The sequence below is a fragment of the Crinia signifera genome, chromosome 9 (genome assembly GCF_055691185.1).
Source record: "Crinia signifera chromosome 9, ASM5569118v1, whole genome shotgun sequence".
Taxonomy (NCBI): domain Eukaryota; kingdom Metazoa; phylum Chordata; class Amphibia; order Anura; family Myobatrachidae; genus Crinia; species Crinia signifera.
The window spans coordinates 13,202,388-13,219,935 of NC_139225.1; the positions used below are offsets into that span (position 1 = coordinate 13,202,388).

At 46.5% G+C, this 17,548-nt stretch overlaps 1 protein-coding gene across 2 annotated transcripts in view; it reads right to left on the reverse strand.

Moving 5' to 3' along the window:
* Positions 1 to 17,548, reverse strand: part of MRRF (mitochondrial ribosome recycling factor) — a 20,400-nt gene continuing 2,852 nt past the window's right edge. For both annotated transcript variants that reach the window (XM_083161046.1, XM_083161047.1), the window contains exons 2-7: positions 15,972 to 16,127; positions 13,449 to 13,604; positions 10,906 to 11,024; positions 3,801 to 3,892; positions 3,240 to 3,399; positions 1 to 1,330 (exon numbers count right to left, since the gene is read on the reverse strand). In XM_083161046.1, the coding sequence (XP_083017172.1) occupies positions 1,253 to 1,330; positions 3,240 to 3,399; positions 3,801 to 3,892; positions 10,906 to 11,024; positions 13,449 to 13,604; positions 15,972 to 16,125 (759 nt within the window). In that variant the 5' untranslated portion in view covers positions 16,126 to 16,127 and the 3' untranslated portion in view covers positions 1 to 1,252. The remainder of the gene's footprint in view (positions 1,331 to 3,239; positions 3,400 to 3,800; positions 3,893 to 10,905; positions 11,025 to 13,448; positions 13,605 to 15,971; positions 16,128 to 17,548) is intronic.

Sequence of the window (17,548 nt, forward strand, 5' to 3'; positions counted from 1 at the left end):
CACTGTGCAAGAAGCACTACAGCAGACAGCGACACCCCAGGCAGGGAAGAGGAACTGCATGGGTTTTCAAATATAGCGGGTGCTAGAATGAACACTAATTACATTAGTATTTCACTTGCCTTTTTTCAATCTATAAATATAGAATAAAATTGATTTAGTATATAATTCAGCATATAGAGCATTAAATCGTTATAAGTGGCAAAACAAACAAAAGACAGTAGAAAACAAACAAAAAACTAGTTGAAAAATGCAGCATTCGATATAGTACTATACTCAAAAGAAAGTGCAGTAATTCTCATAGTAAGAAGTACTTTTATATTACTGTCATGATAAAAGTACAGTGAATACTCTACGATGTCAATGCACATTTAGGCTTCTGATCGAGATACGGTCATTGGGTCACCAGCAAGTTGTTAAGACAGTCATTAGGTCGACACCATTAGGTTGACATGCATTTAGGTTGACATGTGGCTAGGTCGACATGTAAGAAGGTCGACGTGGGGTTTTTCACAGTTTTTTGAGCCGACAGGCGGTATTTCATGCCCTACCACCCACTAGGGCATGGTGGGAGAATAAAATAGTGTGCCGAAAACATGGCGAGCACAGCGAGGGGAATGCGGTGCACTTTAACCTGTGTCCATGTCGACGGTGTCGACACTGGGGTTAAAAAAGGGTGAAAAACCCCATGTCGATCTTTTGACTGTCGACCTAACCCATGTCAACTTAACCCATGTCAACCTTCTTGCATGTTGACCCAGACACATGTCGACCTAATGACTGTCTAACAACTTGCTGGTGACCAACTGCTCCATGCCCTTCTGATCTGGGCACCTCGTCATACCATGCCCAATCTGTGCCATTACATGTAGCAGTGGTAAAATCACTCGGATACATAGTTTGTACAAACTGCACCGGAGCTTTTCCCGAGACGCTCGCAACACTCCACAAATCAATCAATATCAATGACCTCAATTTAGCAATCTCATGATTTTGACTCCATCCAAGTGCTGCACTTCCATATTTAGGTTCCCAATATAACATGTTTTGTTGTCATAAATTCGGCAAAAGCATCCACAACTCACTATGGTCTACACCTTCAAGACAACCGAGTATCATTCATTTCACTTGCAGAATGGATGATAAATGACTGGTTTGCTTCTAAGATGTAGAGGAAATCTTCCTGTTCATTTGGCAATAAATCCAACCACTGCTCATCAGAGATCACGTAGGCTGCAGATCCATCCGATGGGCCTTATTCCAAAAGTTCCTTGGTCTTTGATGCCAACTGCTTATCCAATGCGGCTGCTGTGTCGTCTGTCATCTGCTGGATCTGTAACGGACACGTTAATGCATAAACATTACACCATTGATTATGGATAGGAAAGCCTCTAAAGAATAATTAAAAAAAAAAGTTGTGGTAGCTACCCCTCCCAAATTCGACACCAGTCACAATGGGATTGTCCCACCAATTTACATAAATACCATAGATAAATCCATCCGAAGACGGTCAACCCTATGTTTAAAAGTTCTAGAGCCCTCCCCAAGGCTGCCATTGTTGGGATGCCTAGTCTAGAACAGTCAGTTTTCCTCCTAGGTGGTCTGTGCATAATAGGTCTTCAAGCATTGGGTTGACAAGAATTAAGACAACACCACTAGGTCGACATGCATGAAGGTCAACACACGCATTAGGTCGACATGGGGTTTTTCTCTTTTTTTTTTTTTGAGCCGGCATGTGCCGACAGGCGGTACTTCATACCCTAGCATCCACCAGGGCGCGGTGGGAGAATAAAATAGTGCCCGAAGCATGGCGAGCGCAGCGCTACATTCTATTCTCCATGTCGACTGTGTCAACATTCGGGACAAAAAAAAAGTGAAAAACCCCTTTTGACTCTCGACCTTCCCCCATGTCGCCCTAATGCATGTCAACCTAACCCATGTTGACCTTGCTGCATGTCGACCTTCAGTCATGTTGACCTAGTGGTGTCGACCTAGTTGCTGTCTGTCCAATGATCCATACCCGTATAATGGTAACTTGCCCCCAAAATGCATTACACTAAATTCCGAGGATATGTATGACATACAGATGAAGCGCCTCCCAGCCAGATTTGGGGCTCGCCAGATCGCCCCCCTGCTGGTGAGCCGGCCCTCCATCTCGTCCCAGTTTCCTGGCAGCGGGGGACACGAACCCTGCCTGTGTCTGCTTTAGGGAGACGGACAGGGTTGGGGGGGGGCTCCGTAGTAAGGGGACGTGCGCGCGCATCCCCTTCCTGGCGCCAGCTCCTGCTAGGATGAAGGGCGATCCATCTGTACTGCATTCTCCATCTCTTTAACTTAAAATAGATAGATAGATAAATAGATAGATAGATAGATAGATAGCAGTTCTATTAGTCACAAGTTGGCTCTTGGTGAGAGTGATTGTGGCTAACCGCAAGGCATACAGTCTTGCAGAGATATCTTTATCTGTGATACTCAAAAAATAAAAATCCAGAGTCATTAATTCCCGTCAGACATGGGACCTGGCAATTACTCGGCCTTTTGTGTCTGACCCCCTTTCACACATATCAGCAAATTACTGGGTTAAAAACTGGCCATCAAGAAATTTGCTGAATTACACAGGTAATTTGTGTAGTGTGAAAGGATATACCCATGTCACAAATCCCTTGTCGACGACCCTGGATGGATTTAAGACCCGGGATGACCCTTTCACACGACACAAAGCACCGAGTAGAACGGCTTCACCCGGCAATTTGCTGTTCTGTCTGATAGGGGTGTAACTGACAATTACTAGTGTTCACTCTAGGTTTGGCTTCGGGCAGGGCGCCGGGGGGCGGCCCGGGCCCGCCGACGTCACAGCTGGGGGCGGTCCCGTGCCTCCAACGTCACTAGAGGGGCGTGCCCGGACCGCGGCCATCATGAAAGTTGGCGGGCCCGGCCACTGCCGTCACCAAAGGGGGCGGGCCTGGCCCCTCCAAAGTCACTATGCTGCCGGGGAAACACCAGGCATTGCCGTCTACGGCGACGCTGGGCTTCCCAGTGAGGCCGTTTTAGCGGGGTGCTGCGAGAGGGGCAGGGCGCATTTTGCCCTTTAAAAATCGGGCAGGGCGCAGTGCCCCGCTAAAACAGCCTAGCGGGAACACTAATTACAGATACTACCAGTTAGTAAGGAAAAACAACTAGTAATATTTAGAATCTCACCTCAAAATAAATCACAACCGCTGCACACATTGTTGTTCCATTACCTGTTTTTCTAACAGTTTTCTTGTGTCCTCCGAAACGGTGTCCTTGAATTTTTTGACCTCCGTAACAGCCGCAGATCGGATCTTTCGTAGTGAATCCTTTGCCTTGTTTGTAAGCTGTTTTGCGACCTTTATCAAATTTTCTCTGTGTTCTCGAGTTACCCTTAAAAGAAGTAACACGAGATACATGTCTACTCGTAACCGGGAAGCTCAAGCACATTTGTCACCCCAAAATTCTCAACCTTCTGATAAGTCACAGTGGAGCTGTATCACACCCACCCATAGCGTGGGGCGGCTGCAGCAGGGCGGCTGCAGCAGGAAAATTTGTAGAATAGATTTTTACATATGGCCCCCGCAGGATTTTTTCCCCCATACAAACGGCCCTTGGCACAAATAAGGTTCCCCACTCCTGACTTACAGAATAACAGAACGCAGCCACTTCGTAGACAAAGTATAATGTGACACAGTAGAATACAATGTATACATTATATAAACATATTGAATGCAGTTGAAACAGTTAAAAATTGCATAAATAAATTCAAAAAGTTGACTGTGATTACTCACGGGGGGACGGGTACGTGGATTACGGTGCCATCTAGCTCTGGGTTCAGGTTCATCTGACTCTGCCTTAAAGCATTAACAACGGCATCTGCACTCTAAGAAACAAACACCAAAATATTATTACAGAAATGGGCAAAAAGAAAATGATCGTTTGTATGAAGATCAATTTAATCTTTAAAATTTCCATGTTATCAAAATATGAAAACAAGAGCGCACAGCCATCAACTGAAGAGTGTATCTTCGGAAATGATAGATTCCAAGATTTCTTTAAAAGTGCTGAACGGTTTCCTGTTCCGGAGAAGCACGGATCTTACACTGGTCTTAAGGTGGCCACACACGGTATGTTTTGTGCTAGATGCGTTTTACACTTAATTGCATCGCATCCAGTTCAAATCGCATGTGATATGCTACAACAGCATGCGATTTGAACTAGATCTACTACAAAAAGTACGGCCTGCACCACTTTTTTTGCGATATGAACTACACAGGAACACGCATCGCAAGCCAAAAGAAACATGGTGCAATTTGAACTACGAGCGATGAGTTTTGAACTAAAAAGTTCCAAACGCATCTGAGAATCGCACCATGTTTGTGCACCATTACAGGGAGAATCCTAAAAAAGGTCCTTCATGGTTCCTGGGCCCACAGTGTTAACATCGGGGTTGTAGGCGGATCCAGGGGACCGGGCACCAATTCTTCAAAGCTTTCAGGCTTCCCATCATGCCTGGCTCCTCTCCCCTATAACCCCGCCTCTATGCTAGGTCACTCAGTTTAGTTAACAAGTCCCAGCAGAAAGCAGAAAAGGACAGAAGACAGATTATAGGCACGGTATAAATTCACTCATACATAGAGGAATGGGGCCGATGACCAAGGTTGCATATGCCCCATTTACATTAGGCGTATCAGGGTGGGAATCCTGTCGGCACAGGAACCTTGAAGAAAGGGAGTTAAGGTAGGTTTTACCATAACTCCCGTTTTCTTATTTGGGGTTCCTGGGTCCCACACGGTTAACATCGGGAATGTCACAAAGCCGTCCCAGGCGGGAAGATGCCTGAGGGTTCAGAAGAACCTGGCGACCGAACGCAGCATCTTGGAAAGCGAAAGTGTCAAAGGTATAGAACCTCAGAAACGTATAAAACGAGGACCACGTTGCCGCCTTGCACAGATGTTCAGCGGGAATGCCACAACATGCAGTCCATGAAGGACCAACAGACCTGGTGGAGTATGCTGAAATTGAAGTAGGTAAAGGTAGGTCAGCCTTCTCATATGCATGAGCAATGACCAGTCTAATCCAACGAGCCAAAGTCTGTGAGCAGGCCACCCTCTTTGGTGGAAACCATACAGCACCAGCAAGGAATCTGATCATCTGATAGATTCAGTAGGATGCACATAGATATAATGAGCCCGTACAACATCCAAAGACTTCTCTTTGGAAGTCAATTTTGATGAACGAAAAGCCGGTACCGCGATTTCCTGATTAAAATGAAATTTCAAGTCTACCTTAGGTAGATGCAATGTAGCCCTATCCTGATGGAACACTAGGAACAGGGAGCGACAAGATAAATCCCCCAAATCTGATACTCTACTAGCTGAGGCTATAGCCATCAAAAATACCACCTTAGCTGTAAGCCATTTCAGATCAACTGAGGACAAGGGCTCGAACGGAGGTTCAGGTAGGGCCTCAAGGACCACTGAAAGATCCCAGGGCGCAAACGGAGGAGAATACAGAGGTTAAATCCAGAGTACTCCCCGAAAGAAAACACATACAATGATGCAATTTGTCTCTGAAACCATACCGGCAGCGCAGAGACCTGTACTCTAAGGGATGCCAGATGCATGCCCTAATCAAGGCTGCTCTGCAGGAAGGCCAGAAGAAAAATAGGTGTGCCACACCCTATAGTAGATTTATGCTGAAGCCGGCTTGCGAGCCTGAATCATAGTCTTAGCTACCTTGGCAGAGAAACCCTTATTCCTTAAAACAGCGGTCTCAAAAGCCTAGCCGTCAAAGCTAAAAATTCAGGTCCAGGTTTAGGCGAGGACCTTGCCTGAGCAAATCTAGATGTAGCAGAAATAGTGGAGCTATGGACAGATGAAGTAAACCTGCAAACCAATGTCTCCTGGCCCACGCTGGAGCCACCAAGATTGGTCTTCCCCCGTCCTGTTTCAGTTTCCCGAGTACACAAGGAAGAAGCGACACTGGAGGAAAGGAATATGGAAGATGAAAATTCCACTGTACGGATAGAGCATCTGTGAACACTGCTTGTGGGTCCCTGGCTCTGGACCAGAACAGTGGCACCTTGTGGTTGAAGTGAGATGCCATTAGATTCACATCTGGCATGCCCCATCTCTCGGTTATTAGTAGAACCACCTCGGGATGAAGGGAGCATTCTCCCGAGTGTACGTCCTGGCGACTTAGAAATCAGCCTCACAATTTAGTATCCCCGGAAGGAACACAGCTGAGATGGCTGGTACATAACGTTCAGCCCACTAGAGCATCTTGAATACTTCCCTCATGGCCTTTACGCTCTTTGTACCTCTCTGGTGGTTTATGTATGCCACCGTGGTGGCGTTGTCTGACTGGATCTATACCGGTCTGCTCTGCAGAAGATCCTGTACAGTACCAACTGAAGTGTGTTGAAGAATGCCCTCAGTTCTATCAACAATTTGGATTCTGCCAGAGACCACTTGCCTTGCAAGATTGCACACACTTTTTTTGTGATATGAACTACACAGGAACACGCATCGCAAGCCAAAAGAAACATGGTGCAATTTGAACTACGAGCGATGAGTTTTGAACTAAAAAGTTCCACACGCATCTGAGAATCGCACCATGTTTGTGCACCATTACAGGGAGAATCCTAAAAAAGGTCCTTTATGGTTCCTGGGCCCACAGTGTTAACATCGGGGTTGTAGGCGGATCCAGGGGACCGGCCACCAATTCTCCAAAGCTTTAAGGCTTCCCATCATGCCTGGCTCCTCTCCCCTATAACCCCGCCTCCATGCTAGGTCACTCAGTTTAGTTAACAAGTCCCAGCAGAAAGCAGAAAAGGACAGAAGACAGATTATAGGCACGGTATAAATTCACTCATACATAGAGGAATGGAGCCGATGACCAAGGTTGCATATGCCCCATTTACATTAGGCGTATCAGGGTGGGCATCCTGTCGGCACAGGAACCTTGAAGAAAGGGAGTTAACCTAAGGTAGGTTTTACCATAACTCCCGTTTTCTTATTTGGGGTTCCTGGGTCCCACACGGTTAACATCGGGAATGTCACAAAGCCGTCCCAGGCGGGAAGATGCCTGAGGGTCCAGAAGAACCCGGCGACCGAACGCAGCATTTTGGGAAGCAAAAGTGTCAAAGGTATAGAACCTCAGAAACGTATAAAACGAGGACCACGTTGCCGCCTTGCACAGACTTCTCTTTGGAAGTCAATTTTGATGAACGAAAAGCCGGTACCGCGATTTCCTGATTAAAATGAAATTTCAAGTCTACCTTAGGTAGATGCAATGTTTTTGTCCGCAGGACAGCCCTATCCTGATGAAACACTAGGAACAGGGAGCGACAAGATAAAGCCCCCAAATCTGATACTCTACTAGCTGAGGCTATGGCCATCAAAAATACCACCTTAGCCGTAAGCCATTTCAGATCAACTGAGGACAAGGGGTCGAACGGAGGTTCAGGTAGGGCCTCAAGGACCACTGAAAGATCCCAGGGCGCAACCAGAGGAGAATACAGAGGTTGAAACGGAGTACTCCCTGAAAGAAAACACATACAATGATGCAATTTGTCTCTGAAACCATACCGGCAGCGCAGAGACCTGTACTCTAAGGGATGCCAGATGCAAGCCCTAATCAAGGCCGCTCTGCAGGAAGGCCAGAAGAAAAATAGGTGTGCCACACCCTATAGTAGATTTATGCTGAAGCCGGCTTGCAAGCCTGACTCATAGTCTTAGCTACCTTGGCGGAGAAACCCTTATTCCTTAAAACGGCGGTCTCAAAAGCCAAGCCGTCAAAGCTAACCGATTCAGGTCCAGGTTTAGGCGAGGACCTTGCCTGAGCAAGTCTAGATGTAGCAGAAATAGTGGAGCTACGGACAGATGAAGTAAACCTGCAAACCAATGTCTCCTGGCCTACGCTAGAGCCACCAAGATTGGTCTTCCTCCTTCCTGTTTCAGTTTCCCGAGTACACAAGGAAGAAGCGACACTGGAGGAAAGGAATATGGAAGATGAAAATTCCACTGTATGGATAGAGCATCTGTGAACACTGCTTGTGGGTCCCTGGCTCTGGACCAGAACAGTGGCACCTTGTGGTTGAAGTGAGATGCCATTAGATTCACATCTGGCATGCCCCATCTCTCGGTTATTAGTAGAACCACCTCGGGATGAAGAGACCATTCTCCCGAGTGTACGTCCTGGCAACTTAAGAAGTCAGCCTCACAATTTAGTATCCCGGAAGGAACACAGCTGAGATGGCTGGTACATAACGTTCAGCCCACTGGAGCATCTTGAATACTTCCCTCATGGCCTTTACACTCTTTGTACCTCCCTGGTGGTTTATGTATGCCACCGTGGTGGCGTTGTCTGACTGGATCTATACCGGTCTTCCCTGCAGAAGATCCTGTACAGTACCAACTGAAGTGTGTTGAAGACTGCCCTCAGTTCTATCGACAATTTGGATTCTGCCAGAGACCACTTGCCTTGCAAGATTCTGATCATTTGTTTTACCAGGAGGGGTAAAACAAATGATTGATGATCTAGGTAGATTAGAGGAATGGTCACGAGCATGGCAACTACAGTTTATTTCCAAAAACATGCAAAAACATGCACTTGGGTCTCAAAAATAAAAAAGCCTAAATATAGTATAAATGGCACTATAATGGAAACTACTGAGGAAGAGAGGGATCTAGGTGTCACTACTTCAGGGGACTTAAAGGCAGGTAGGCAATGTAACAAAACAATGAAGAAGGCAAGTTAGATGCTTGGTTGCATAGGGAGAGGTATCAGCAGTAGAAACAAAGAAGTAATAATGCCGCTGTATAGGTCATTGGTACGACCTCATCTAGAGTATTGTGTTCAGTTCTGGAGGCCATATCTCCAGAAGGATATAAATACATTAGAGACTGTACAAAGAAGGGCAACTAAAATGGTGCATGGCCTACATCACAAAACGTACCAGGAAAGACTAAAATATCTTAATATGTATAGTTTAGAGCAGAGATGGGAAATGGGGGACATGATAGAAACTTTCAAATATATCAAGGGTTTTAACAAGGTGCAGGTGGGAGACATTCTTCACAGGAAGAGGAGCAACAGAACACAAGGACATGCACTGACACTAGGGGGAGGGAGGTACAGGTGGGAGACATTAGTCACAGGAAGAGGAGCAGCAGAACACGAGGACACGCACTGACACTAGAGGGAGGAAGGTACATGTGGGAGACATTCTTCACAGGAAGAGGAGCAGCAGAACACGAGGACATGCACTGACACTAGAGGGAGGTAGGTACAGGTGGGAGACATTCTTCACAGGAAGAGGAGCAGCAGAACACGAGGACATGCACTGACACTGGGGGGAGAGAGGTACAGGTGGGAGACATTAGTCACAGGAAGAGGAGCAACAGAACACGAGGACATGCACTGACACTAGAGGGAGGAAGGTACAGGTGGGAGACATTAGTCACAGGAAGAGGAGCAGCAGAACACGAGGACATGCACTGACACTAGAGGGAGGAAGGTACAGGTGGGAGACATTAGTCACAGGAAGAGGAGCAGCAGAACACGAGGACATGCACTGACACTGGGGGGAGAGAGGTACAGGTGGGAGACATTAGTCACAGGAAGAGGAGCAACAGAACACGAGGACATGCACTGACACTAGAGGGAGGGAGGTACAGGTGGGAGACATTAGTCACAGGAAGAGGAGCAGCAGAACACGAGGACATGCACTGAAACTAGAGGGAGGGAGATTCAGAGGAAATGTGAGGAAGAATTACTTAACAGAAAGAGTAGTAGATAAGTGGAATAGCCTCCCAACAGAGGTGGTAGAGGCAAATACAGTAGAACAATGTAAACATGCTTGGGATAGGCATACTGATATCCTTACAAAGCAATAAGGATCAGATATTGTTTGAGGGAACATGTTTAAAAAAGGGGCAGACTAGAGGGGCCAAGTGGTTCTATGTTTCTATGTTAGCATAGAGGCCATCATGCACAATGTCCTGATCAGGTGGTCCCGCTGCACATGAACATCAGTAATAGTAGTAGTGGGCAAGGGCGTAACTACCATAGGTGCAGCTGCTATGGGGCCCAGAGCTGACAGGGGCCCACTTTACCTGTCAAAGTATCATGTGCTATATACATTTTTGAGCATTAGGTGATAAATAGGGGCCTTTACAAACTTTTGCTATGGGGCCCACTTGTATCTAGTTACGCCACTGGTAGTGGGCAATCTGCTTGTTCATTCCCATTCACAAGACATGCCAGTAGCAATATAGGAACCGGCCACATGTAAGGCTCTATGCCCTGACAGTGACCCGCGTTATATGGGACTAAATATTACCGCTTCTCCACAACACCTGGTCCCAGGTGAATACAGTGATAGAAATATATACAGGGGAAATGCAGTACAGTCACACATACACCATACAATGTAAAGTACAAACTACTGTATGTCCTCTACACCATGAGCCAGAGGCAGGGTAGGACAGGATATGTATGTATGTATATATATACATACATACATACATACACGTAGATATATATATATCTATATCATACCTCACCTCCCAACGGTCCCGACTTTCGTAGGACAGGCCCATCTACTAACAGCAAGACAGGGGGCATGCCAGCAGCTCTCAGAGCACTGGGAATACCCCTACAGTGACAGCAAACAGGGACCGCGTTGCAGCATGGCCGACAAGCCACGCCCCCTTTTGCAGAGGACACGCCCACTTTTCAGGAGTACGCAGTGGAAACCCCCTCCTGGAAACCCTGCGTTTGCCCTTGTAAACACCTTACTTAAATACGCAACGCATCCTAACAACTTGTAGGCATTTGTCAATCATATTGAAGGGCGCAGTAAGATTCAAAATGAGTGACTAAACAAACCTCTGGAAAGCCTGCCATGTTGATAACGAAGAGACGAGGAGATTTAAGGGTAACTTGTCCCAAATGACTTAATGGGAATTTACCATCTTTTGTTTTGACAATAATGTGATCAAACGCGCCTGCAAATAAAGCAAAGGAAACAGATAGGCCGTCATACAAAATAACACAGACATGTGCAGGACTTTACTGCAGGTCTTAGAAAATGTATGTTCTTTTAGATATGCAAAACCAGAGTCTTGTATTTTTATGACCATATTTTCTACCACCCAGGAAAAAGCCCTTTTCTTATTTGCACCGCGCCATGGCTAGAAGCACTACAGCAGACAGCGACACCCCAGGCAGGGAAGAGGAACTGCATGGGTTTTCAAATATGGTGGGTGCTAGAATGAACACTACTATAGTTTTGTCAAGCGGAGCATTCAGACCACATGTAGGGGCTGCTGGCACCTGTTACAGCACACCTCCTCTGTACAGAGGGTGTGGTATAGGGGTCCGAAAGTCGGGATCCCGACTGCCCGGACCCAGACAGCATGGTGAGCGCAACTAAGCCCCTTGCGGGCTTGCTGCGCTTGCCACCTATTCTATTCTCCCTCTATGGGGGTTATGGACCCCCACGAGGGAAAATAGCGGGTGGCCGTCGGTGTTTTGACAGTTGGGATCCCGACGTCAGGTGAATGCTGTCGGGACCCCGTCCGGCACCCTGTACACACTAGTTAAAAATCACTGTCTATAACAGGCAAAAAGTGTTAACATAGCAAATATAAAAATCCCTACATCCAGCAAACATGCAATAAACAGTTCTTAACTGTATGCTATAAAAACACGAGAAAACCTGGGGCGAATGAGCCCTATAAAGGAATGTACTGCAGATACTGTATGAATGAGTCATTAACCCCTTCGCTGACACTCCCCAGAATGTTCCGGGCAATGCGCCAGTACCCAGTCTGGCAAACCCGGAAAATCCTCGGGCGTGCCACTGCCTGCGCTCCCTCTTGCCGGCCAGCACCGCTGAGCTGAGCGCCGAGATCAGTGCTGCGCTCAGCTTCAGCCGATGCCCGGCCCTGTCTCCTTCCCCCCTAGAACGCTTTCTGGGTGTGCAAGAAATGACAGAAATGCTTTTGAACGATCGACACAAACACATTATTAATAGTGACTTCGAATATCATGGCTTGATGTCCAGTCTACAATATACCTTTTGACATGTGTTGATACCTTGGTCCCAATTCAGGTTGGCGCGCTAAGCAGCGGTCGTTTGATGCCTAGCGAGCCCATAAACGCCGCTCGGCCGAACGTCCTTGAATCGGACCTATTATCTGAAACTTTGAGAACTGTAGAAGAAATCTGAGATTTCTTTGAGGTATTCCTGTTTTTTTGAATAGCGTGAACGTGGGAAAAGTAAACTGCCAACTGAAAGAAGGATTTCCCAACCTTATAAATACAGCCCCGAGTCAGTTACTATAATGAGAGACAGGTCCGTAATAAGTCACCTAAGCCATGCATTGCTAGGATAAATCTGTGCATTGAGAGTTTTGGATTAAGCCAGGCATGTCCAAACCATGGCCCTCCAGCTGTTGTAAAACTACAAGCCCCATCATGCCTTGCCACAGTTTTGCTATAAGGGAATGCTTAAACGGTGGCAAGTCATGATGGGCCTTGTAGTTTCACAACAGCTGGAGGGCCACAGTTTGGACATGCCTGGATTAAGCTATAAGGGGATGGGTATTAGAATAACAAAAAGCGCTTATGTGTCAAGGTTGTGTGGCATAAATGTAATAAAAAAATAATGGTAAATAAAAATGTGCTTAGACGCTGAAAAAGAAAAAGGTTAGTGTTAAAATGTTTACAGCCCTTATTGGGCTTTTTTGTGGGGAGAAGGTTTTGCGGGTCCCGGCTGTGGTTGATGGTATAGCATTATTGGTGAAGATCCTCGGCAGCTCTAACTGTCTAGGTAACTAGGTCTTCTGGCTTTGCATTCTTCCTCCACGCCGTGTGTCTTCCGGACCCCCGAGAGAACACCGCGATTACCGGAAGTTCGGATGTGATGACTTCCGGAATCGGCGGTGTGCGGACTTGAGTGTTCCCCGGCTTCCAACGCGTTTCGAGAGACTTGCTCTCTTTGTCAAGGATCATCCCTAAGGTAAGCTTAGGGACAGTTAGAGCTGCCGAGGATCTTCATCAATAATGCTGTACCATCAACCACAGCCGGGACCCGCAAAACCTTCTCCCCACAAAAAAGCCCAATAAGGGCTGTAAACATTTTAACACTAACCTTTTTCTTTTTCAGTGGCTAAGCACATTTTTTTTTACCATTATTTTATTATTACATTTATGCCACACAACCGTGACACATAAGCGCTTTGCTACATCCGAGCGCAGAGCACACTTTTTTTCTTTCCAATATTAGAATAACAAGTTCTAGTTACAGCCATGATGAGATAGATAAACAACAAATATCTGCAGACAAGAAGCACGAGAGACCACCTGAAATTGTATACATGTTTTGTGTAGAGTTTTGTCATTGAACACATGAGGGATGTACTTACCTGGCGATGTTCTGATGGTTAGATTTTTGTTAAAGTCTTCTTTAAGAACGTCAAGAACGCTGCTCATTTCCTGCTCAACATCTTTCAGGTTGATAATGTCTTCAACTAAAGCTGCATTTATATTTACCCGTGTTTTAGCTTGTCCTTTGATTTTGCCTAGGTACAAAATAAAATAATTTACTCAAATCTACATAACATATGTATATATGTATATATATCACAATCCAAAGTATTCTTTTGGATTGTGGGTTTCCTCCCACAATCCAAAAGAATACTTGTAAGTAAATTCGCTGCCAACAAAATTAACCCTAGAATGTCTGTGTGTGCATGTACATGTGGTAGGGGATATAGATTGTAAGCTCCACTGGGGCAGGGACTGATGTGAGTGTTCAAATATTCTCTGTACAGCGCTGCGTAATATGGGTGCACTATATTTATTTATTAACAGTTTCTTATATAGTGCACACATATTCCGCAGCGCTTTACAGAGAATATTTGAACATTCACATCAGTCCCTGCCCCATTGGAGCTTACAATCTATATTCCCTACCACATGTACACGCACACACAGACATTCTAGGGTTAATTTTATTGGAAGCCAACTAACCTATCTGTATATTTTTGGATTGTGGGAGGAAACCGGAGTACCCGGAGGAAACCCACGCAAGTACGGGGAGAATATACAAACTCCGCACAGTTAGGGCCATGGTGGGAATAGAACCCATGACCTCAGCGCTGTGAGGCAGTAATGCTAACCATTACACCATCCGTACTGCCCCGTATATATAACACATGGTGGGGATAGAACCCATGACCTCAGTGCTGTGAGGCAGTAATGGTAACCATTACACCGTCCGTACTACCCCGTATATATAACACATGGTGGGGATAGAACCCATGACCTCAGCGCTGTGAGGCAGTAATGCTAACCATTACATCGTCCGTACTGCGCCGTATATATGACACATGGTGGGGATAGAACCCATGACCTCAGTACTGTGAGGCAGTAATGCTAACCATTACACCAGGCATGTCCAACGTTGGCCCTCCAGATGTTGTGAAACTACACATCCCAGCATGCTTTGCAATAGTTTTAGCATTCTCTAATAGCAAAACTGTGGCAAAGCATGCTGGGATGTGTAGTTTAACAACATCTGGAGGGCCAACGTTGGACATGCCTGCATTACACCATCCGTACTGCCCCGTATATATAACACATGGTGGGAATAGAACCCATGACCTCAGTGCTGTGAGGCAGTAATGCTAACCATTACACCATCCGTACTGCCCCGTATATATAACACATGGTGGGAACAGAACCCATGACCTCAGTGCTGTGAGGCAGTAATGCTAACCATTATACCGTCCGTACTGCCCCATATATATATATAACACATGGTGGGGATAGAACCCATGACCTCAGTGCTGTGAGGCAGTAATGCTATAACCATTACACCGTCCCTACTGCCCCATATATATAACACATGGAGGGGATAGAACCCATGACCTCAGTACTGCGAGGCAGTAATGTAACCATTACACCGTCCGTGTTTCCTATATAGGAAACTGTTAATAAATAAATAAAATAAATATACATAAAAGGTACATAGTTATACCATTACAATTTGCTGTTTAAAAATAAATCTTTTGTTTTTTTGCCTGTGATTTTTTTTTCATTATTTTTCCTGGTCTCAGTACAATACACAAGAAGCGTGTAAATATTAAAAAAAATAAAAAGGAAGGGTTAATACCGGCTGCTTTCACTGCTCACTTTCGGGCAGATGTATGAGCCAGCGTTAAGTGCAGAAATGCACTTAACGCTGGTTAACTGGGGGAGGGGGGGATTACGATTTCCCTAATGTATTACTAGCGCACCTAACGTGCGCTAGTGACAGCTGTCCCCTGCAATCCCCCCCAGTGTTTAGTGGCTGGGGCGATGTATTAACAGCCCCCAAGGCGTTAATTCGCCCCGGCCACTTCGCCAGCTCAGGGCTAGCGTTGTCCTATCCCCCACTGTGGGGACAACCCTAGCCCTGCTTCTGGCTTGGGCTGTGCTGGAGATCTCGCGCATGCCCAGAAAGCCTACCGGGGGGGGGCGCAAGTGCGCATGTAGGGGCACCGATAAAGAGAGCCGTTCACGCTGGGCATAACAGCTCTCCTTATCGGCTTTGGGGGGGGGGGGGGGGGGTTAATACATCTGCCTATAACGTTTGCCCGCTTCTCCACGTTATGCTGGAGAAGCGGGACTCGTTATTTAAAAAACGTTATAGGCAGATTGATACATCTACCCCATTGTCACACCATGGTCAATTAGTAAAAAGTTTTTTTTTTAATGTCTGATTTCACCTACAATTAAAATAACTGAAACAAGCAGTTTCCTGCTTGAGAACTGCAACTAAAATCAGATAAACCTCAGCTACAGGTCCTGAATCCTGAGCTGGATATATTTTTTTAACTGTTTGTAATATTTTAAGTAACGAAGCAGAACGAGAAAGATGACTAAACAGGCAAACATCCTTGTACCTTTGCTACTTTTTGTGGCATACTGTCTGCTCTGGAGAAGCATACGATGGTCTGGCTGTTGAACCACTACCATGTTCCACGTGCACGTTGTCATCGTCGTGGACTTGAGCTGTTTCAGAACTGGCCGGAATCTTCCCAAACATCTTAGTGCCATAGCTGGATTTCCACAGGAAGGATAAACGTGGGGAAAGGATAGATTAGAGCACTGTTATAGCCAATACATATTCGCTACAACATTAATACGCTTTCCTGCCTGGCTTCAATAATTCTTTAAATATGAGGTAGCTGCAGTTAGGGTTTTAACCCGGCGTCAGACAGATTGGGCATACATGCCGACTTTTTAAAACTCCTCTCCGGGAGAAGCCTGGAGAGGAGTGAAAGCAGGGCTGGACGAGGCTTCGTTTTGGGTGCGGGGCGAGGCTGATGTCACCAAGCCCTGCCCCCACGACTGGCAGCCGCATTAATTATTGGGTCCATGGATGGGGGGGGAGGGGTTAAAATGGTGCAAAATGCAGCGATTTGCGTCATTTTAGCCCCGCCCCCTCCCCGCGGACCCGGAAAATTAGGACATTTTTACCGCTGGGAAGGGGGGAGCAGTGGCTGTTGCTACAATGCGGGAGACTTGCCCACCTTCCCGGGGGCCCGGGAGCCGATTTGCGGGACCCTCCCGGCCATTCTGGGAGGGTAGGCAAGTATGAGGTTGGGTCATTATGACTGAGGCTTGTCTGTATTTTTTTATAATGTAATGCAATGTTGCCAAACTTCTCAGAAGCTGGAGCGAAGATCCCTCTTTAAACCTTTAAAAAAAAAAAAAGGGAAGAAGAAACGTGGGGTTAAATATTTAAAAATAAAAAATTGACCCACCTGACTGCTGGTGAAACAATTTGTTACTGTACTGGCGCCGGGTTAAAGACACTCTACATTTGCCAGGCAGATCACTGTAGAGCCCCATACACAGTTAGAAGATAAAGTAAAAGATATCTTTTAGGTGCCCTTACATACCACATCACCTTGTACACCACATACAGATGGAGCCCTTCAGGCTGGGGTTGGCGAATCGCCAGCCGCCACCAACAGTTGCGGGAAGGAGCTCCCCATCGGTCCCCACCGCCTCCTCTAACCTTGCGTGTTTCCCTGAAGCAGAGACGGGCAGGGTTTCTGACCCCCGCTGCTGAGTGACTCGTGCGTCCCAGTCAGATGGCGTAACTCTCAGCCGGCGGGGACATTCAGGCGAGCCACAGAGCTGAATGAGAGGGGCTCTATCTGTACATTTGATGTAATGTGGCAGCATAGAGTGCCTGTGGGGTGCTGCTGTAACAAGACTATGGGGTATATACAATGCACTTTGGTGAGCTGTGACAGTGAGCAGTGCCGATAGCGTGCCGTCACAGCTCGTGGGTCAGCATTCAACTGACGGGGGGAGTCTTTGCTGGCGAGGATTCCCCCAGAACATATCGGCCGGTGAGAGGGTTATATGGAGAGGATGGCTTGTTTTCGGCGATGCCAGATGTCTCAGAGCAGGAGTCACATGATAATACACATACTTGCCTACTTTCGAAAACTAGTTTCACGGAGAT